At 45.1% G+C, this 22,664-nt stretch overlaps 2 protein-coding genes across 4 annotated transcripts in view; one reads left to right on the plus strand and one right to left on the minus strand.

The window, feature by feature from the left end:
• The window catches only part of adcy7 (adenylate cyclase 7), a 35,693-nt gene extending 26,255 nt beyond the window's left edge, over positions 1-9,438 (plus strand). For 2 of the 3 annotated variants that reach the window (XM_067248665.1, XM_067248666.1), the window contains exons 11-27: positions 92-280; positions 397-440; positions 1,207-1,263; positions 1,911-1,988; positions 2,139-2,208; positions 2,413-2,510; positions 2,678-2,762; positions 3,668-3,805; positions 4,020-4,127; positions 4,342-4,538; positions 4,709-4,817; positions 4,916-5,074; positions 6,403-6,549; positions 6,654-6,761; positions 6,967-7,081; positions 7,694-7,818; positions 8,197-9,438. In XM_067248665.1, the coding sequence (XP_067104766.1) occupies positions 92-280; positions 397-440; positions 1,207-1,263; positions 1,911-1,988; positions 2,139-2,208; positions 2,413-2,510; positions 2,678-2,762; positions 3,668-3,805; positions 4,020-4,127; positions 4,342-4,538; positions 4,709-4,817; positions 4,916-5,074; positions 6,403-6,549; positions 6,654-6,761; positions 6,967-7,081; positions 7,694-7,818; positions 8,197-8,343 (1,974 nt within the window). In that variant the 3' untranslated portion in view covers positions 8,344-9,438. The remainder of the gene's footprint in view (positions 1-91; positions 281-396; positions 441-1,206; positions 1,264-1,910; positions 1,989-2,138; positions 2,209-2,412; positions 2,511-2,677; positions 2,763-3,667; positions 3,806-4,019; positions 4,128-4,341; positions 4,539-4,708; positions 4,818-4,915; positions 5,075-6,402; positions 6,550-6,653; positions 6,762-6,966; positions 7,082-7,693; positions 7,819-8,196) is intronic. The other variant, XM_067248667.1, reaches the window with a different exon arrangement.
• Positions 9,439-9,509: 71 nt separating this feature from the next.
• brd7 (bromodomain containing 7) lies at positions 9,510-16,171 on the minus strand. The gene is made up of 17 exons (XM_067248668.1): positions 16,050-16,171; positions 15,169-15,371; positions 14,871-14,982; positions 14,692-14,749; positions 14,445-14,589; positions 14,172-14,282; positions 13,770-13,939; positions 12,763-12,889; positions 12,460-12,535; positions 12,261-12,368; positions 11,893-12,028; positions 11,464-11,569; positions 11,209-11,259; positions 10,466-10,556; positions 10,026-10,169; positions 9,796-9,927; positions 9,510-9,654 (listed from the first exon to the last, which is right to left on the minus strand). The coding sequence occupies exons 1-17, from the start codon at positions 16,096-16,098 to the stop codon at positions 9,614-9,616; spliced, it is 1,860 nt and encodes a 619-aa protein (XP_067104769.1). The 5' UTR covers positions 16,099-16,171; the 3' UTR covers positions 9,510-9,613.
• Between the last annotated feature and the right edge of the window lie 6,493 nt (positions 16,172-22,664).

The raw sequence follows: 22,664 nt of genomic DNA on the forward strand, positions 1-22,664 counted from the left end.
TGGGCTACCTTCACATCCTCTAACGGTTCTTGAATGTAAGGCCGCTCATCCTCGTGTGTGTGTGTGTGTGTGTGTGTGTGTTTGGTGTCAGTCTAAGGACCAGGCCCTCAACAGCCGCAGCGTCCCTAAGCCCAGGGTAAATGACGGTCTGAAGATGCGGGCGTCGGTGCGCATGACGCGCTACCTGGAGTCCTGGGGGGCTGTCAAGCCCTTCGCCCACCTGCAGAGCCGCGAGAGTTACACCACTGACGCCATGGTCAACGGCAAGGCCCGCTGCAAGGTACGATCCGGAACGAGACCCTTCAAATGTCAACTGATTTGTGTACATGCACGTCTACCTCCATGCAAAGTGAACACGAGGTCACTCTCTTTCCCACGTTTTGTGTCTCTCTTTAGGACATCCCCCTGCGCTCAGCCCCTTGTTCTAAGATCCCTGAGAGGTGAGAAGTGTTTGCGCTGCTACAAGCGAAGGCCTCATGTGTTCAAAAGTAAACATGTGGTCTGTACTGGCCTCACGCTACTACTGTTATGTCACAAACCTCTTCTGATTACTCATACTGTATGTTTACACCGCTTACTCTGAGTATGGTTATGGATTTGTATGAATCTGGATCCAATTTTTTTGTCGAACAGCTGGACAGAAATGATCTCATGGCAATATTAAATCATCGTGATTACAACAAGCCACACATTGTTACACCAACATGCAAAAAGCACAAACAGGTTTTTATATGGTCTTTTTCTTCTGGCGCAAGGGCTTAGAAGTAGCTTTTTTCCACGATAGTCAAAAAGCAAAGCTGCTTTATGCGAGCACAGCAGCTAAACTGCCCCACAAGACCTTTAGTCTGGCGTGTGGTTAGTGAATGCAGATCCTGTAAGTGGATGTGTAAGAGCTCCAGCCCCTGCATTCTGCCTGTGATGTGGTCTGTAGAAGTGTGTTCTCTCATTCGGTCACCCTCCTCTCTCTCTTTCACTCTCTCTCTCTTTTACTCTCTCTCGCTTTCACTCTCTCTCTCTCTTTCACTCTCTCTCTCTTTCACTCTCTCTCTGTTTCACTCTCTCTCTCTTTCACTCTCTCTCTCTTTCACTCTCTCTCTCTTTCACTCTCTCTCTCTCTCTCTCTCTCTCTCTCTCTCTCTCTCTCTCTCTCCTTCTCTTCGTGTCACCATTATCAATGTGTCTCTCACTGTTGCTATTCTCCGACAGCTTTGACGAGTCTTTAGAGGAGCCCTTCTCCTTGCCCGCTCCTCCCAGCACCCATAAGTGAGTGTGGGCCATACGGCCTGGCTCGCAAGCTCTCCACCCACACAAGGAGAGACTTGCTGTTCCCCCACTAACCTCCAGGCCACTTATACCCCCCCCTCCCCCCCATTCTCTCTCTCCAACCTCCGCAATGTGAAGAACTGCATTCTGCTCTTCTCCTGTGGAACAGGGTGACACCAGGTCTCACAAGCTGTCCCCTAAGCCTGGCTGATACCACTCCTCACTAAGTGCTTTTTAAACTGTCTTTTCTTTCCCCACTAAAGGTATGCGCTGTTGTAAACACTGGGAGAAGTGTGTGTGTGTGTGTGTGTGCGTGGATGCACACACGTTTCCTTCCTGATGGGCCATGGGGCACAAAGCAGGGGGTACTGCTGGGAGACTCCCACGTGTTGTCCCCAGAGTTCAGCTAACACACGACATCCTGCCTCCGCCACACACGCACTAGACCGCTCTCACTGGCACACACCCAACCTGTCTTTCCACTAATTCACTGGAATGGCCTGAAACCAGTTGCCTCCTCTCGTCGCTAACTGGGATAGAATAACCTGCATGACCCTGTCTCCTTCCCCCTTATCGTTGGGCGTTTGTGTATTGGTCTTTCGGTCCATCGGTCCTCCTCTCCCTTACTACCTTCTGCCCATACCCAGGAACAAATCTCAGAAGAGCAAGTTTGACGAGGAGCTACACAATGAGATGACCACGACCATCGACGAGCTCAGCAACAAGTGAGTCTCTGAAGAGACAGTACTACAATATTGTCTTTCATTTCTGACCAATAACACATTGAGAGTAGATGTTCACAGCTAGAATGTGCAATTCGTTTTCCCCCCTGAGCATTTACACGTCTGTCTGTCTGTCTGTCTGTCTGCCAACAGGCAGTGGGTGAAGTCTGAGGAGATCAGCAGCTTAGCTTTGTGGTTCCCAAAGAAAGAGCTGGAGAAGCAGGTCAGTCTCTCCCAAGGCCGATCGTCTAGCTTTCATATGGAAGGCAACATCAACGTTTTTCCCCCCAATATAGCTCAGCAACACATTACACAGTTCAGAACGCACTGTACTCTGACATCTCGCCTACACACACACAACTTCCTTCTTGGACTGAAAAACGAAACTGAAGACAGAGGTTTTAAATGTCTTCTCTTCTCTTTACAGTACCGCGCCATAGACCTGCCTATGTTCAAGCACTACATCAGCTGTGCCACCTTCATTTTCTTCTGCATCTTCATGGTTCAGATGTTTGTGACTAAAGAGTGAGTTGTGATATGCTTCGACACACAATGTCCCAATGGCATTTCCCCCAATTGATTTTCACCTGCCATTTGAATCGTTCTTCCTTTTTGGTGTTTAAAATGATGCATGTTTGCTTTTCAAAGTAACAGACACAGACAGTAACCGCCAGCGTTTCATCCTCTTTCAGTCCCCGGAGGCTGGGCATTTCTTTTGGAGTGTTGGCCTGTGTCCTCCTGTTGACCCTGGTCATCTGTTTTGCGGGTCATCTTCAGGTCAGTATGAGGCTTAGACTGACCTCACAACACAGCCACACATCTATTCATGGACTTCAGGGTTCGAATTACGGGGGGGCTTGACCCCCCTAATTAAGACTTGGACCCCCTCAAAAGAGGTAAAAACAACAGGTCAGGGGGGTTGATACATTTATATATTGTTCTTACCTGTAATTGTAAATATTACTTTACGCCCTGGAAAAGAAGTTGACTCCCCCGATTGTCATTGTATAATTCTCACTCTGATGGCCTCGAGGGGTGGGTGGCATTGTTTATGTTTGTGGGGTGTGATCAATGTTTTTTTATTTATTGAGGGAGTAGTGGGAGTGTTACTAGAAGTGATTATTGATAGTACTTTATTAGTGCATGTGATAACTACTGTGACAATGTCATTGACTTGTTCTTTTATTAGCAAACACAGTCAACCTCTATTGGACCATGACACCTGGTGCATAGCATCTCCAGTCTGGTCAGACGGGTTGCCTGTGCGTCCTGTCACACATTCTTCCCTTCTAGAAATAGCCGGAACGTTTAGTGCTGCGTCAATCACACATGATGAGTCTATAGCCATATCCGTGTCACATGCTCATCTTGATAACACAAATGACTTGTCTTCTCTCCTCCTGCTTCCCACTCTCCATCCATTCCTCCCTACCTCTCTCTCTCTCTCTCTCTCTCTCTCTCTCTCTCTCTCTCTCTGTCTCTCTCTCTCTCTGTCTCTCTCTCTCTCTCTCTCTCTCTCTGTCTCTCTCTCTCTCTCTCTCTCTCACTCTCTCTCTCTCTCTCTCTCTCTCTCTGTACCTCATCTCCCCTCTCTCTCTTTCACTCCCTCAACCTCCCCCCCCTTCCCCTTTTATCTTTCGCTCAACCTCATTTCAATTCCCCTCTCTTCTTCTCCTTTTCAGCGGTTGTTTCCAGAGAAGCTCTCTACCTGCCACTGGCTGTCTGCCGTGTCAGAAGCGGTGGTGAAGAAGCCATGCGTGCGCCTCCCCCTGGCCACCATCACCACTGCAGTCATCGTCATCCTCGCCGTCTTCAACCTGGTAACAGACTTCCCGGTTACGTCACATCACCTGGTTCCATACCACTAGCCCATAGTCTCAGCTCTCTGTGGTGTTTCTATCTAACCCAGAAGACCAAAGCATCATGGGTGGCTCTAAATTTAGCTACGCCATAGCCAAGTGCTTCACATTCTCTGACCCATACAGTAGCCACTTTCAATCATGTCCACTCCCCCCCCCCCCCCCCCCCCCGCAGTGCTTCATCCAGACAGAACCTGTGCAGTCTGTCTGTGACTTTCTGGATATGACTCGCTCCAACGACTCGCGCCTGCACGACCAGCACGCCGACCTCTTCTACTTGCCCGTGAGTGGCGGTGCCGGCTCTAGTGAGACCTGCCACTGATTTGTTTGGGAAATGACGGGCAAAACTGTTGAAGGATTGAGAGATCCAATCTTTGAGGCTGTCATCCATCTAATCCTTTGTGTCTCTGCATTTCTCTCCTCTCTTTCACTCCTTTGATCTCACTCCCTCTCTTCTCTTTGCTCTCTTCTCCTTGCTCTATCTGACTCACATACAGTACTCTGTGTACAGCTGTATCCTGGCACTCATAGCTTGTGGGGTGTTCCTGAGGGTCAGCTTCGAGCTCAAGGTGTTCTTCCTCACCGTGGCCTCCACTGCCTACTACATCCTCATCCTCAGCTCCAGGAGTGATCTGTTCACTTCCTACGAGCAAATCCTGTATGCTGAGCTCGACGACAACTCGACCTGTGGCAGGTGGGCCACTCGCCGCTCAACTCGATTTTGTCGAATGCTGTTGTTTCGAGCGGACCAATTCAAGCGTGCCACATGAGCGAGGAACTTAGGAGGGGGGAGGAAGGAAGGATGTTTGCTTTGGAGGAGGGTCGTGACGTTACTCCTGGTGACCCCTGACCTCTGTATTGCAGCTCTGGAGATCTCATCCTGAAGAGGCTGGGCCTCGTAAAGGACCCCAGGGTGATGAGCTGCATGTACATCACTCTGTTCCTGGTCACCATGTTCCTCATCTCACAGCAGGTAATAAAAACCTTTTGCTTCTCTATCCCTTTTTTTTTTTATTCCATCCCTATATTCTCCTCGGACACCCACTAACCCCCCCCATTTCCGCTTCACAGAACGAGTCCTGCTTCAGACAAGACTTCCTACTGAAGAACAAGAACCGTACAGAGCAGGACGAGATCGAGACCCGGGAGAACCTGAACCGGCTGCTCCTGGAGAACGTGCTGCCCGCCCACGTGGCCGCCCTGTTTGTCGGGGAGAATAAAAAGAACGAGGTGGGATTCCTCACAAACACTTTACTTACTGAGAAGTACAAGGTAGGGGTCCAGGATGGATGGATGAGCCCAACACATCCTCCCCCTCCCCCTCTCCTCTCCTCCACACTCTCCTCCTTTCTCCTAAATACTCTCCTCCTTTTCACTCTCCTCTTCAATATATTGTCCTTCCATCCTCTCCTCTCAATTGTCTCTCACACCAGGGTCCACTGGCATACAGTACCGATCCATGGAGGTGGTGTCTAGATTAGATTGACCCAGTGGACGGTCACTGCTAAAGCTGAACTATTTCTGTCTTCCCTCTGGGATCAAAGGTCGAACTCAAAACCTACGCCACAGGACGCATAAGGTCCTAGTTCGACAAATGAGTTCAAGGACTTTTATGTTAAAGGAATTGTGTGTCCTCTGGGTAGATAGGATTTAGATGCAATGTATCATCATTGTGATTTTTGACATGCTGGTTATCATTAAGTGTCAGCATTGTGGAGATAGCTTCTACTTTGCCACTACCCCTCAGCCACTGAAAATGGACACAAAACAGACATATCAATCAATGTTACAAATCACTGATAAGAGTATTGTGCACAATCCAGTTCACAGATGTTGCCAATGCCAAGTTTTTTAACAAATTCCTTTTTTTATATATATATATATACACACTGTATATACTGTATATCTGCATTGAACAAAATACCCTTCCTGCTTGGAGTCATTGACCTGACATTTTGTAATGTTATGACGAATCTGTTAGGTCTAAATCACCCTTGAAACCTTGCACATTCATACCACTTGGTGTGAAAAAGAGGTTCAAGGTAAATTGTTTTAACTCCTGACATTTATATATATATTTTTTTGTTCTTCATCTGGAAAGATTTATTTGTGTTTGGGTGCCTGGGAAAGTCTCACTCGCTTACGAGTTCTCTTATTGCAGAGAGTAGAACTCCAGTCCATCGTTGATTGGGTTGGTGTTGGAACAGCAACGACAAATCAAATACTGGACAAAAAAAACCCTGCAAAATATCATCTTTTGGTGTACTGTAGAATAGAAATGAGAACTGAAGAAATAGTATTGCCCTATTGTTTTATCCTAGGAGTACTGGAGGTCAAAGAGGTGACTATAGCAGAGCTGACAGCTGTGTGCCTTACATTGACCCTGGGGACATGACCTGACACCCTCACATAGAACCACTCATCTTCACTGCCCTTTTCATAGAAACATGTCTCCCTGTGTACCCTAAACGTCCCCTTATCTGTTCGAAACTCTTCGTTATGATGTAATGCTTCTTGGCATCAGTCTTTATCACCTCTTCTCCGGTTCTGTTCATCAGGACCTGTACTACAAATCATATGACTGCGTGTGTGTGATGTTTGCCTCGGTGCCCGACTTCAAAGAGTTCTACACAGAGTGTGACATCAACAAGGAGGGCCTGGAGTGCCTGAGACTACTCAACGAGATCATCGCCGACTTTGATGAGGTGAGGCCACAGGCTGCTGCTGAACTTCAGCCACCCGATTTGTGGTCATATTTGGGTATTAAAAAAAACAAACCCTTCATCTCATCCCATTTTCCCACATCCAGCTGCTCTCTAAGCCAAAGTTCAGTGGAGTGGAGAAGATCAAGACTATAGGCAGCACATACATGGCTGCTGCTGGACTCAGTGGAACACCAGGACAGGAGAACAACCAGGTAGGATTCAGCATTTGATTTTGATGTTACCGCTATTAATACAATGAACTAAGACGGATCTCAAACTAAATACTTGAAGCTAATTGAACCAAACAAAAGCTCTTTATATAACTTGTATCTGCGAGAATACCCAATTGGCAAGATGCTTAAGGGCCATGACCTGCTGATAGAACAAAGTGTATTCTTCATCCCTGTGCGGTTTCAGGACAGAGACAGGCAGCAGGCCCAGATCGGAAACATGGTGGAGTTTGCCATCGCCCTCATTGGCAAACTGGATGGCATCAACAGGCACTCCTTCAACAGTTTTCGTCTCCGTGTGGGTGAGTGAGCTTGGGGAGTTTGTGTCCAAACCTAGTGCGTGCTGTCTGCTCTATATCCTGTTCCACTTCTCAATGTGTCATGGGTTATACTTTACCTCATGCACCCGCTATTCACTTACAAGACCCTTCCCTCAATATATTGCATTGTCTGTTGCATTGTCTGGGCACTATAACACTCCCAGTGTCTTCCTATCCAGCCAAGTTCTCAGACAGCTTACTCTGAGCAGATCCCCTAAGCTTAGTGGAAACATTTAGAATACTTGGGAGATAAAAGCACACGTTATGATAAAAAGAATTACATAAACACTGGAAGAAAGTTGGCATGAAAGTCAACATAAACAGCTTTCAAAGAAATGGTTCTCTCGTCAAAACAATTGGTACAGCACATAATTGAACTGAATTCCTTTGCAGAAAGACACTTTTATTAAAAATTTAAAAAGTTTAATTTACAGATGGCTCTGGCTCTGGCCTCTTGCCAGACTGATGATAGTTCCTTGACTTGGGCTGAAAGTGAAGGCATAAATCTGTAAATTTTGCCTACTAACTGAAAACACAATTAAATAGATAAATCTTGTCTTTAAGCTCTTTGTTATGTTGTGTGCTACTTCACAGGGATCAACCATGGGCCTGTTATAGCTGGGGTTATCGGAGCCAGGAAACCTCAGTATGACATTTGGGGCAACACTGTCAACGTGGCCAGTAGGATGGAGAGTACTGGAGAACTGGGCAAGATCCAGGTACTGAAAAAACAATAAAGCCTGTTGTGTCTAAACAAAAAATCTGATCCTTTTTCACGTTCAGTGTTTGCGTCACTAACGCAATTCTTGGTGTGGCTGTAGTAAAAAAGTTTATCAAGGTTTTACAAATGTTTTGGAAAAAAGTTTCTAAAGGTTTGAAAAAGGTTTAGGAAAAAACATTTCTAAAGGTTTAAAAAATAAAATAAAATACAAAACGTTTTGAAAATTGTTTTGAAAAAGTTTCGGAGCCCCTGAAGGGAGTGTCTTTCTTTCTTTTTTTTTTTTACTAGACAATTGGTCCCCTTATGCCAGGAGAGATCAATCAAGCTCTGATAAATATTTTAAATGACCCATGTCTGATCCCCACTCCCCAAACAGGTTACAGAGGAGACGTCTGAGGTGCTGAAGAAGCTGGGCTACTCCTGCGAGTGCCGAGGCCTCATCAATGTCAAGGGGAAGGGTGAGCTGAGGACCTTCTTTGTGTGCACAGACATGAGCAAGCAGCAGGGCATGGGCCTGAGCTGAGGCCAGCCTCAGTGACCACTGGCCCTGGAGGCTCCGGCTGGGCTGCTGTTGGGAGGGGAGCACAGGACATGGGGCCACGATACACAGGCCCCTCCCTTCTCTCTACACAGAGGGTCTCAGAAACATGGCCCTGGCACATTCAGCTTTACTAGACCATCATCAGTGTTGCAGTGTCGCATATGACTGAAGAGAGGATTTGATTGAGGACAAGAACTCATTGCCACTTGAAAACAGACTGTGTTCAAGCACTGAACTTGACATGAGTTTGTCGGCCCCCTTTTGTTTGAGACTGGTTGGATTCGTATTCTGGTGGTGATAATAAAATGCATGAAAAGGGACACAGATGTAAATATTCCTTCCAGCTGATCTGTTTTCTAAAATATAACTAGATACTTTTGTTTAGTGAAAGGTCTCATAATATTTCTTCTATCCCAGTTTGGCTGTTGCCTGTGATGCACAAATGTAGATATACTATATTGAAGCCAAATACTGTTTCAGCCAACTGAGTTTACTTGCGATTCTCTGTTGAATGAATGAGATAAAAGCTGAATAGAATGTTGCTTTGTTCTGCCTGGTTGTTCAACCAGTGCTGTCACATGGGCATAACAGAAGGAAATACAATATTTTAACTTTGGTATAAATGTAAGAAACACAGTATTTGAAATTCACTTGATTATAACTAGCTGACCAGTATGTCAAGGCTAGTGTTTTCTGAGTAGGCCTGTTTGTTACCTGTATGAATGTCTTATGCTACCTGTCTGCATTTGTTGGGGAATAACTGTCTGTACTGACCAGAGCTGGGATCAACTCAAGGTGTAAATCACGTTTAGTTTTTTAAAAACCAAACCCCTGATACTGACTGTCTCGTATCTTGTGTGTAAGCAGAACTGTCTACTCACTGAATGCTCTCATTCTTGCCGCTGTATTCCTCTGTGCCTCGGAAAACTGTTGCTGTGGGGCCTTATGTCTTCGACCAAGGTGGTTTATAATAGATTAATTGTGTTGCTTTCATGTGAACTGTATGCTGTCTCACCAAGGAACAAAGTTCGCATTTTGTACAGTAATGGAATGTTATAAATGGTTTTGCAAGTTTGAGTGCTTGACATTGTCTACAATATAGCTCAAGGACCTTGCAGTTTCTGAGTAAATGACAACCAAAAGCAAACTTTCTATAAAAAGTTTATTTGATGAAATTACAAATGTCAGACAAAAAGCACCTTTTGTACAGTTCAAGACAGATCTCATGTTATAATGGTAAGCCATCCTAAGCTCAGCTACCCACAGACGAAGTATCCATGGACGCAGTCTCCACTATGAAGAAAACCAGACCGACACAAAAGTCATTATTTGAAGAGGAACATCATATTAGTTTTGTACAAGGTAAGTATTAATACAAAATCAAATATGTTAGCTCTGATAAGAGAGACAGCAGGCTGATGTCTGGTGGCTTACCTGTGGTCAGGTCTATGAGGGGCTCCAGAGTCCGAGTGATGCCCATGGCCCTCCTGATACCGTACAGGCTGCTCACGTCTCCAGGCCCCACCTGGCTGGTCAGCTGGGCCAAGTTCTCAGTCACCTTCTCAGCTGCAGGGAGAAAAGGTACGATGAGAGTTGACTTCCAGGGAGGGTTGTGAATGACCCTACTGAGACTGTGTGTGTGGGAGAGAGAGAGCGGGTCGTACCCAGCTGCAGCTCCTTGGTGGTGGGGGCCAGCAGGCAGATCATGTTGGGGGGCTGCTTGGCGCTCAGACGCTCATTCTGGGCTTCCTGGAGCCCATTGAGGAGCTTTGTCGTCTCGTCCAACTTGTTCTGGAAACGCTGGGCTTCTGTGACGCACACAAACACCGGGGGGTTCACACCTGCATTTTCCTACGTTAATTGTAACCTATATAATTGGATCTCAACCACAACATCTCTTTCACAAGGGTACGTTCAACCAAGCCCTGCCTAAGTGGCCAGGGAAAGCATGCAGCGCTTCAAAATCACCTACCTAATTGCCTGTATGACAGGCCTACGATAATTTACAATGAAACACTATGACTCATGGTTCATTAACAATCTGTATACAATCAACAGGCTAGCTGCGGAGAACTCGACCTCAGGTCACACCAAAGATCTTTACCCTCAGTGAGGTCCTCCACAGTCTCCGGGTCCAGTCCAATCACAGAGCTCAGAGACGCTGATCTCTGCTTGGTAGTGCTGGGCTTAATCACCTGAGTGAGGACAAACGAGTCAGTTTGCTACATTATCTTGGCCTTCCTTTTCAGCATTCCCCTCACCTGGCAACTGACAATTCTTAGAAATCACCATTTCCTCAAAAGAGGACTGAGATGGAGGCTCAGGGACCAGTCCCTTTTAAAGCAGCACATTCCCAGCTTCCAAGAAATCTGCTGTGAAGAAGAAAAAAAATAAAAAGCAGCAGCACCACCCGAGCAGGGAAGAAGGATAATCTGGAGAGCAGCCAAGCACAGCAAACAGCCGGGGACAGAGGCTGCAGTGTTGCTCAGCAGGGTTTGGTGGCTTCAGTTTCCCCCCAGCCTTGCCACCCATGTGTGGAGCCCATTCAACTGAACAGGAGACGGGAGACGGGAGCTGGAAAGAAAATACAGGCATTTCCACATCCCTGACACTGAGCCCCTGAGATTGCTGGATGCAACCGATCCCAGGAAGGGAAGAGGGACTGTAGTGCAGGGAGGTGCGTTTTTATGGGGAAATACTTTTCCACATGTGGATGTTGGCAGCTGACGACCATGGCTGTGCTGTTGACACAGCTGGGGACGCACAACAGCCGCGTGCAGAAGCCATCTAGGGGGGTTCAGCTCAGGTTGGGATCATTATTAGTGCTGTAGTCTATCTGGGTCTTACCTCCATTTCAACCCTGGCCTCTGAAGTCTTCTCTCGTTCATCTTGAACAGTCTAAAAGGCAAGCACGCATCATCAAGTACTCAATACTGTAGAACATTTCACAGTTTGATTGAACCATTATACATTCAAGCAGAGAACACTACATTCAAGCAGAGAACACTGTCTTTTTCGGAAGGGATGCCTGGCTGCAAAACGCAAGAACAAAGTACAGTACAGCCAACTAAATGTGTAAGAAGGAAGTGACGGAGTACTCACCACTTCTTTTATGGTTTTGGAGTGCTCTCCATTGGTCATCGCATCCAAAAGACTGTCTGCCAATTTGTACATGTGCTCCTCCGATTTGGCCAGAAACTCTTTGATGCTGTGGACCCAGTGACACACACTCAATCAAAAACCAATCAGACGAGTTTCTCCCTCCGCAAGCACAAGTAGCAGGCTCGGATTGCGTTTAACGTGGCTTGAGGCTCTGGCGTGGCGAGCTGTACCCACGCCAACACCCCCTCTCATAACTTTTGGCCTCTTATCAACCAGGAATCCTAATAGCGTGTTTGTCTAAAACATTACATAATGCAAGTCTGAACAATAAATCGACATCTTCTATACTGTGAATGTCACAAATGTCAGCTGTTAGCAGCCCAGTGGTAGTCAGAGAGGGCAGAGGAATGAGCAGAGAGAGATTCCTACCTCTCAGAGCCCTGGAGGCTGGGCTCTTCTCCGTAGGACGAGTAGACGAGATCCGTGTCGTCCTTGCTGATGTTGGCGAAGCTGGAGTCGTAGGTGGGAGCGTAGGAGGTGTACGGCCCATAGTTCATGTAGCACACTGTGGAGCACCGAGCATGCACGTCAACACATTGTCCACACACAGCTACACGGAGGGCAGGGACTAGCTGGGAGTTTGGAAATACGCATGCCCTCCATCCACGAGAAGATTTCATGATATGAAACGGATGTGGATACAAAAGCCCGTAGGCTTGTGAAAAACATGGGGTAGACAAATTGGCTGTTGTGCTGCGAAATGCTTCCACTGCTGTGTTCTAACCCTCCCATCCTACCTGGGGTGATCCGGTTCCTCTTGTCCTCCCTAAAGCCCTGCAGGGTGTTGACACCACTCTGCAGTCTGCCTGACATCATGCCCAGCTTCACAGGGCAGTAGCCCACATCTGCAGAAGACACAGTGACATGTCACAGTCCAACTGCTCCCTCGTGCGAACAGTGGGCAGGAGAGCTCGAGAACTTCCTGGTTGTACCTACCTCCGGCGGATAAATCGGCTGGGTTAAGGATGGCCAGGGTGGTGGAGCCATCAGTCTTCCGCCTCTTAAACTCCAGCTACAAAAACAACAGCAACACTGCATCATGTACTTGCATGTAAAACATGGTTGTGGACAAAAAAACGTAAGCATGTGGTGATATCTGGCAAATGAGGCTCATTAGGTCAAGTGACCTACGGCTATCGTACCTATGTATGTCTGCAAATGTGTCTAGCAACTGCAGATCGGGTGGACATCCATGACACAAATACTAAATGAAAAAACTGAACTAGGGGGACCTCTCACCTCAGTCTGAAGTCCTCTGTTGGAGAGTTTGCCTCCAGACTCCTGGATGACCTTGCGGATCTCCTCCAGCTCCCTCTCTGCCTGGCTCACAGCCTTGGACGCCTCGTCTTTAGAGTCTTTATCCAACCTGCGAACACAGCAGAACACAGAGGCAAAGAGGAGAGTGGATGAGTAAGAGGCTTTGACCCAGAGAATTAGGGCTTCACAATATGGCCCAAATGCGGTTGACATCCGTTAGTGATGCTGTGGTTATCTCGTGCAACCAGAAGGAAGACATTTAAAACCACTCTGATGACCCAAAACGGGTAAGGGACAAAAAAGTATGTTTTGCATACTCAGCATCTTCCCTAAATATGATATTATCTGTAAAAAGTATGCTTCTTCACCTAGCTAACACTTTGGTAGTTTGAGGCCAAGAACTGGTAGGCTTCAAAGAAAAAAAAATTCCCTGGTGTAACCTAGTGTGCAGTGCTGACAGCATGCGAGACCCAACATGCTGACAGGCATTCCTTTCATTCTGAGCTCCCAGTGTCTCTGTGGAAAGAACTGATTCACCAAAGACAGGGAAGAAAACAAATCCACAGCACTTGGGAGGAAATCCATAACATGTGAATGTCAGGGGGCGGAGCTCAGCCACTTCCTGGTTGGCTCTCGTGTCTCTGACAGATGAGCTCAGTCACAACAGTCTCATGTAAGCAATAGTACAGCAGCACGTCTTGTTACTACATCAGCGGCAACAACAAACAACTAACAGAATATCAATCACACTTCTGCAAAATTGAAAAAATGAACTACATCAAACATCAGAGGTCGTTGTGACACTTGGAAGACGTGATCCTTTAACCGGTTGAACTTTCCTTTCAAAGGCTAGTCTGATCAAGATCATGCCAGTAATTGCACCTTGAGATGTTTGCAACGTGTGTTTAAATCCGGGTTCCTTTCTCTCCTAAATCAGGTTTCAGATGGTGTTTTAGTATCATCTGTGTACATGGGTTAAGGAGTGGCACCTGGGAGTGCAGGGGGACTGGGAGTTCTCACTGGTGTCAGTGGGAATGGCACCATTTTGAGACCGGTCCAGGCTTGAGCCCCTTTCCTCCTCAGTCTTTCCTGGCTTGTTAGCAGGGTTGTCCAGGTCAGCCATGAACTCTATACTCTGTTTGAGGCTCTCCAGCCTCTCCTGAAAAGGTACAGAACATCAACTTTAGTTGGATATTTATTACTGGATGCATAAATTAGTTTGTGGGTAATGTGAACATATTGTAGGGCTACTGCAGCAATGTAGTGGCAGACTGGAATGACATGTAGCAATGTGGAGCCACATGCTACTCTCTGCTGCCCTTTGGTGTCATTTCATTGAAAGTACAAGGCTTTGTGCAAGAATCCACTTTACTCTTCAGGCAAACTCTTACCGGGCTGAGTATCTTCATACCGGAGTGGAGCAGCTTCCTGGCAGCTTTATGGTAGATTGTTTCAGGCTTGTTGTAGATCATGGCGTTCTCACACATGATTCTGAGATCCACCTGTATCAATGACCAATGACACACATGGATAAGAATGGGCAATGTTGGTAGATCCTCTCTTCAATCATTTTCACTTCATAGAACCAGTAGGCTATTTAATTAGGTATTCTGTGTGTTGGTGGTTTGAGAAGGAGAAAAGAAGGCCAGTGTGTGCAGATATACCTTCAGGTCCTCCAGAGACGGATAGTGCTCCTTCTTGACTTTCTCCTTCATTGTGCTGAAGTCCATGGGCCTCTTGATGACTGAGGTGTAACCAGGGGCGATGAGATCAGTCACCGGGAATGAGAAAAAAGCACTGGGGTCTTTCCTACAAGAAAAGGGTATAAAATGACTAGAATGTAATATGCAAATGAAATTGAGTATACAATTTCAATCAAAGGTCTGTTATGTTTCTGGTAGGATGCTTCACCTCTGGAGCTGTCTGATGAGCTGGTTCAAAGCTACCTGAAGAGGGGTTTGTTCCTTTTCTGATGGAAGAGATGAGTAATAATGTTGGGTATGAGTGCTTAATGAAATGAATGTTTTCCGAAGACCATTTCAAGGTGGACATCAGGGAAGTAAAAAGGCAAATATAAACATATGTATTACCTTCCATTTTCGCCAGGGAGGATGACAGTTCTGACCGGACAGGAGTCCGACTCTGCTCCCTGTCATCCCAGTCTGTGTCTAAAGAGTCCTGTCCTTTTCTCTTCTTGATCATCTACATGGACCGTACAGATATAGGTATGAACATGGACTACCCTCCACACAACAGTGACAGATGTAGCCAGCAAGCTTAGTAGTGTAATGACTAGTGAAAAGCAAATGAAAAAAAGTGAGACATTTTTATACTTTTCAGCACGTTCCCATGGAAAACAGGGGCATCCTACAGACATTCAAAATGTACCTTTCTCTTTCTCTTGTCATCCAGGGGTGAACCTGGGTTGCTTCTCTCCTTGTCTTCCCTCTTCTTTTTCTTCTTCTTCTTATCTTTGCTGGGTTTGTCATAATCGGCCTGTTCGTCATAAGTATTTTCAAGACTCGAGCTTCCGGCTGTCACTTCATTACCCGCAACCTTCAGGACCAATTTTAGTGGTCTCTCTCCATAGTCTGGGGACAGCAGCAATCAAGCAGATAAAAGTGAGTATATTTCTGCAGTGCATTGAGGCTACTAAAGATAACCAGCTAACAACTTTAAGATGTTCCGTGCCAGTCAGCTCGTTAGTATGCGAGTAGATAGCTAGCTAGACCTCGTTTCTTTTTTAGATAGTTAAGGAGTAGCCATGTGTTTATGTATTGCTTCTCGAATGTCAGCATGTTGCCGACACGGCAAAACAGCAACAAAGTTGTATTGTTATTTTTGCTCAAAATACATGAATTTGCATGCTACTATAATCGATGTGTTATTGTTGCATTGATAGTATTGATGTTGGTTCACCGTGTGTTGCTGAGATGTGTGGTTACTTTGCGATGTAAATAGTCAGATTCTCGAGTCTGAATACCGAAATATATTGTAGACATACTATAGAATATTGCACTTCTGATACTTGATCTTCTGCTGTACTTTATATATGCACTATTTGTCGCTTTGGATAAATGCGACTAAAAATTATTACGATGCAAGGTAAATGTAATTTAACAGGCTTGTGTGAGCTAAATATGACAGGATAATAATGAGCTAGCTAACAGCTAGCTTTCAAGCCTGGGGCACGACACCCACTAAAGCTCATACATAGCCAAGATCTTTGCAACTTGAGGCAGTGATTGTGTAGGTCACTAAAGTCTTACCTTCGTATCCGTGTTTTTCGGACTTATGTTTCTTGTGCTTTTTTCCCATTGTTTATGTTATCCTGATGCACCACCGCGGGATCTTCTTTGTGAGTAGGGTGAAGCCAGCCTCAGTAAGTAATCCCATTTCCGGTTGATTTCTTCTTCTTGGGACCGTGAAACTGGTCGTCAATATAATTTCCGGTTTTGCACATTCCCTTTCAAAATAAAAGCATAGCCGTGTCCTAACGTATAAAGCTTGGCGCAACCAACTTTCACTTTTGGATTAAGAATACATTTTGAAAGATAAATCCTTTTTTTGTGTGTGAATGTCCCTTGACATTATAACATATGCATGGGGTATCGATTTAAGAGAGAAACTTTATCATAATAAGGATAATATTATGCACAAAACATGGGTAAATATTTTTCCAGTAGGGGGCACTATCATCTTAACATTACCACAATGACAACACGTACTTTGAGACGGTAAGAGAAGTCACAGATATGAGGTCCGTTTAGGAAATAATTCAGACTGTCCTTACACAAACACAAATGAAACACATAAACATTCATATGAAACTTTCATAGACATTCATAATACTCAAAACTCACATTCACATATGTGAAATGCTCGCATAATACACACATGAAGCGCATTCACGTGAACTTTTTTTTTTTTTTTTTAAAGGTTGAAAAAATATTTTATAATAAAGTGTTTCGAAAAAAAGTTTCTCTGTTAAATGTTTGTGTATAGACAGTCTCAATTATTTCCTAAACGGCCCTTTAATATAAAGATATAGAAGTCATAGTATTCAGATATTTATTTAAATCCCATTTAATTTACAGGAAAGTATGAAAATGAATGTAAGCTGTGAAAAACTTCCAACTTATTTATATGACATACAGTACTTGGAACTAATTGGAAGAGTGTTTGAAGTGCGCAAAGAAAGTTCAGAGACTGTCACTTTGATCTAATAATTTTTCTACAGGGACATTTTGTCGTGCTTGACATAAAGCTTTAAGATCCACATGGTGCTCACCACACCCTTACATTCTCTGTGACTATGACTCTTCACCTGACCAGCATGCAAGGCCAAATAAGGCTAATTTGTACTGTAACAGTAGCTTCCCTAAAGACTAAGCCCCAGGCCATCCAGACCATTACTTCTCCAAAGTTCAAACAACCGAACCCCTTCAAACATGAAAACCTGCTTTAAAACAGACATATTTGTAGGACCTTTTTTTTCTCCTAGTGATACATCCCATTGTTATTGTGGCTTCCAAAAAAAGGCCTTTCATAGTCGCTGTGCCCCAGGCCAGCTAACTGGGAACTGTCCAACAGTGTAGATAGGCTAACCCTTGGATGTGGCTGAGCCCATTAGGACCGTGCACCTCACTCAGAAGTGCCTCCATTCCCTTCCAAGCTGATATGCTCTGTTAAATCGGCACATATTGTGCGGGACGATGAATGACAGATGTTTTATTCATAGAGGGAAGATAGTGTGCATACTTTGAAGCACATTCCAGGTTTTATGAAGAGACAGGGGATGGAGGCAGGGAATACAGTACTCATATTCCAATTTTTTTGGAACGGAAAGAGACAGAACTACCATTCCGACCATACTTTCCTTCAGATGAGGTGAGGTGATTCTGAGGTTTTGTTTAACATGCGATTTTCCATCTAATCAAACCAATCCTCATTCCAAACTCTACTGATTTTAGAGTGCTAACAGCACGGCTACACTTTTATCAAGATGAAATTCTCCCTGATGACATCTGAATATTTTTTGGATTAGAGTTTCTGTTCTCTTTGTGATTAAAAAGGCTCGATGTTTAGGTCTGTTCTGTAAAAGCCAAAAGAAGGCATGGCGGGTGAATAAGGCCCCATCTCATTTAGATCTCTGGAGAAGCTCAACCCAGACTTTAGAGTGAAGTTGTAAAGTAATACTGGTAGTGGCGGGGACGGGGACAGGGGAGCACGGGACGATGAGAGTATGTATGTGCCAGCCTCTGCTTGGCCTGCCTGCACACTGCTGCTTCCTGCCCCAGATAGGCCATGGGATCCATCTGTTTCATTTCAGCTGCAGCACTGCACACGCTTTGGAAGTCCGTGGACGTCTCGGGATTAAAAGGAGATCAGTTACACCAAACAGGGCTAACAAATAGCAGATGTTGTGAAATTCATTATCCTCTGTCACAACACAGGGGCTGAGGGGACCCAGAGATTCCTTTCCACATGAAAGCACCATCCCAACGGAACCATGGGAAACCGCTTCCCACTTTGTGGCCAGTATGGAATTCGAATTTTCGGTCTCCACATACACAACAAAAACACAAACATGCATACAGTACAAAGGAGGCTTTGAATGGTTTATCTGTCGCGCACATGGTTCGACTGAACTGGTCCTGTTTATATACAGGATGCCATTGAAGACCAAACTCATCTCTAGACATTTAAAGTAGTGGAACAATCCAGTTTCTACAGTGTTAGCATAACATACTTTGTCATGAATAGTAGTTCTGACATTTGTCATGCTCCGTCATGATTTATAACAGTTTGACCTTGTACAGAACAGTTGCTATTGTCTATTAAAAGTAACTACAATACTCCACAGTGCATAAAAAACAGTACAACATAAATCAAACAGATTTAAATGTAAAATTATTATCTAAGACACAAAGGATTAATCTTATTGCACTCAAATTCCATTTAATAGAAATAACCACTCTTTTACTGGATTGGTCAGGAGAGTCTATTGTTCAACCTGACAGTTGGTAGAGTCCTGTTCTGATGTGACAGATGAATGTTTAGGGTCATCACGCCTGTCAGCGTGTAAAGGGTTTTGAAGATGTATAACCAGCCATCAAAAGCGAGACAGATAGAAACATCAAAGAGAAGAAGCCAATCATTCTGTCCCTCTGTTTCTCCTGCCAGATGATCTGTCACAGCGATGTCTTTGAGACTCCATCATTCACTCACTCAGCCACTCAAAGAGTGATCGTGATGTGGGGGCCTGACTCTGGGTCTATCTGGAGCCTTGCATCATGTGTTGCTCTTTGATTTTCCACCGTTTGTCTCGATCACACTATTCCTGTCTGGCCCACCATGTGACCTACGACTGTATGTAGAATTGCTGCCTGTTAAAAGACCCTTACCTGTGCTTGACAATGCCGCCCTCAGAGGAATGAGTATGCTACATGTTCTCACTGTTTCAGTGACATATTGTGTTATTGTCCTACACAAAATCCAAACTAGTTTCAACAATCATGGTAGCTTGGTGCTGCTTGCTTAATCATGGTGCTGCTGCTGAAGAGACTCAGGCATGTTTGAAGTGCCACATGAAGTAATTTGATGTGCTGTCATTAGCATCTGCTGCTCCTCCTATCGTCAGCCCAAGTCTTCTCTGATCCAATTACTGTAATGTATATTTCATTGGGCTTACTTAATGTTTTTAGGCTTTCACGTCACCCTCTGTGTCGTCTGCTTTAAGGTGCTTTAATGTATTATTCTGTTTTTGAAAGCCCTATTACAATGGATGTGAACGATTGTGTGTGTGTGTGCATGTGTGTGAAAAGGACTCTGATGTGTGACTCTGTGGGGAGGTTTATTGGGGAGCTGACAGTGTGTGAATGTACATGTGGGTGTGTTTGTGTGTGTGTGAGAGACAAGGGGAGGGTGTGGAGGGGAAAAGGGCCACTGATTTCTGTCGCTCAAGGCCTTTTTTCTCCGCAAGCCTCAGAAGACAGTGGTCCTGGGTGGGGAGAGTTCCCAGGGGACCCGTGTTCAAAGCTAGTGAGCATGGGGACGGTCTTCTGTCAGATACTAAGCTGTTTGAAAAGTTCATACAAACTGAAGCAGCCATTGGAAAATAGTCTTTGCAAACTCAAAGACTTTCTTTTTCATTCAGAGAGTGGTATTCCAAGACAAGGATGCAGTGTGTGTATATAATCTCATCATCATTCAGGATTTAATATGTGACCTGTCATTAAACCCTGAAAAATGAGTCTGAAATGTGACACCCGCCAACTTCCAATACCAGCAACCCGGGTCATATGGTTAGCAACATATATAGCTTATTATGTTATTGTAAACATAAATTCTAGATTATATTTTATGATACGTTGTCAGCAGATAGCTTTTTTCAATACCCTTTTGTAACCAAGCCCACCTTCTCTCATGCCCTTATAGTGCAATCAACTCCTAAAGGCTGGTGGAAAACTGAAAGACCCTCATGAATGTCATTTCCAGGGCTTCAACGGAGTGGGAGGGGATGGGGAAAAGCACTGTGGAGAGGATGACGGTAATTGTCTCATTTTCAGACAGATGCCCACAGGTACAGGTAATTACAGAGGGCCATTACTTCCCTCTCGTTGGTGTGTGTGTGTGTGTTTGCGTGCTGTGGCAGGGGTCGCTCTCTCAGGTGGGTTCCTGCCGCAGATTGCATAGGTGTGACTTCAGCTCCACATCCAAATGGGACATATGAAAGACATAGATCAACAGAGGGCGTCTCTGGCCCATTCCGCTGCTTTGGTGGCAATCCGGCAGATGGCATGGGGCTGTCTGAGGCCAGCAACGAAGAGAGCAGCAGCTTCAAAGCCGCTCTGTAATCGGCAGGAACATCAGAGGCTGGGAGAAAGTGACTGTCTCCCAGACGCCCGCCCTGCTAAGAGGGCGAGCGAAGCGCTAATGAAAGGCAGATAAAGGGATCGCAGGCGCTGGCAGAGCCTGCCAGAAAAAAGGGAACATCAGGTAGAAAATACACTTTTTTCTTCCCCTTTCTTTTCTTTCAAGAATCTATAGATAAATGGTCTAGTCGGGTCTTTTGTGTTACCCCCAAAACAGCAACACACCCACAAAGACTTATCTTAAAAGCATTTGCTCCCAGTTGAGGTTCAGTTCAAGTCCAAATGGACCGTGTGCCAGAGACGGGGTAGAGGCAGCGTTGCATGGTAGGGAGGACGGGGGATAAATAAAATTGCTTCGGGTTTTGCAGGAAATGCCACCACCAGTTACATGTAGTTTGTAGTCTTTTTGATGTGCAAGTCAGGCCTAATGCCTGCTGTCAAGCCCAGTATTAATCAGAGGAACACAGGACTTGGTCACACACATGCTGGACTCATCTACCACCTGCCAAGCATTCCTTACAAAGAACCTTCAGTTCATTTGAGATTATTAATTTTCCTTTTAAAGTAGCTTCTCAGTTCACCGCAGGTTTATGTGTTTTTTGTGATACATTGATGCCTGATAGCAGAAATATCAAACGCCTAATACAAATGTGCTTCCTTTCAAGGGACCATGTATTTGAAGATAACAGGACCATATTCAATGTAGTTGGCCTGGCGTCTTCGTTCAGAAGGTGAAGATCTATTGGAATTACCATATGTAGTTGATGAGGTTAAGGATCATATTAACTGAAATGGATGGTTTGTGCCATACAGGCCTAGATCATACAGCCTGTACAAGTAGATGTAAATCAAATTAATGTGAACCTTTGTGACAAACTCTCTTTGGATCCTAATGTTCCACGTTCTTGGTGGGGTGTGATGAATGGAGGTTGTAGAAAGGGTAGTCTCTGGAGGCAGTGTAGCCTACCAGCCAGGGAGTTACTAGCCTGTGGATGTATAGAGGTGCTTAGTGGAGCCAGGCTGGATCGGTCATAGTCTACAGCCCCCACCACTGCTCCCCCACTCTGCACCAGAGACAGGGGACTTGTTAGCTGCTGTCTGGCTGGAGATTCTCTCCCCCAATTGTAGACTACTGTGCAGATTTCCCTATAGTCCTTTGACAAGCTACTGGACTGTGCAAGCCTGTCAAAGCTCTTAATGGTTTCAGGTTTTGAGGATTACACTGTGTGAGGTAACCCAGGCCAATCCCTGATTTTCACATGGTTAAGAAGACACTTATTTGTTGTTGCGGTGCAGAAAATAACACACCTTTAATAAGGTCAGGTAGATAGAAGAACACGTTTCCAGGCTATTGACTTTTGGCAGCACCATTTTTAAAAGAGTCTTTGGAGCTCCTTGGCTTAGTACTTGTCAAATGTTTTATGAGAGGTGCTGTGGCTTCCTGAACGATGTGGATTACCACAATATGCAGAACCGGATCTTCTCACTCGTCAGTGGAACATTCAGTCAAACACATCAAGCTTTCGTTATCCTCTTGAACATCCCACTTGAATATTCATCAGTCTTCAAGGTGTGTCAAATCCAGGTGTTTACCTGATGCCATTGCGCTCAAAGATGTTTCATCAAAGCAGAGTGCTTATGATGCTGATGCCTCTTATGTAGTTCATGCTGGATGAGAGAAATTGTCTGACATTTGTCCAACTCTTCTGTGCAACATTTTTCCAACTGTCAGTTTATGATGACTGGTAGTTGTTCTTTAATGTTTGCACTATATTTGTAGTCTGCCTTAAACAAACTTTCCCCTGGTTCAATCTTATTTTTATTTTCTTTCTTCAGCCATCCCTCTAATTTATCCCCTGCCATCACCCCACTACCTTTCTGCCCTCCCTTCAACCTGGTCCCCACCATCACCCAACTACCTCCCTTCTCCACCAATAACCAATCATCACCTCCCCCCACAACTGCGCCCCTGTCATTCACCACTGCTCAGGCAAAGAGAGAGCTGGA

This window comes from Osmerus mordax, chromosome 13 (genome assembly GCF_038355195.1).
Source record: "Osmerus mordax isolate fOsmMor3 chromosome 13, fOsmMor3.pri, whole genome shotgun sequence".
NCBI classification, from domain to species: Eukaryota; Metazoa; Chordata; class Actinopteri; order Osmeriformes; family Osmeridae; genus Osmerus; species Osmerus mordax.

Bases quoted from the DNA above. Each gene is read 5' to 3' on its own strand.
- brd7 (XM_067248668.1), bottom strand. From the start codon at position 16,098: ATGGGAAAAAAGCACAAGAAACATAAGTCCGAAAAACACGGATACGAA. The intron at 12,536-12,762 runs GTGAGAGGTCCC...TTGTTTTTGTAG, and splicing joins ACAGAGGACTTCAGACTGAG to CTGGAGTTTAAGAGGCGGAA. The intron at 9,655-9,795 runs GTAAGCCACCAG...TTTTCTTCATAG, and splicing joins CCTCATAGACCTGACCACAG to TGGAGACTGCGTCCATGGAT.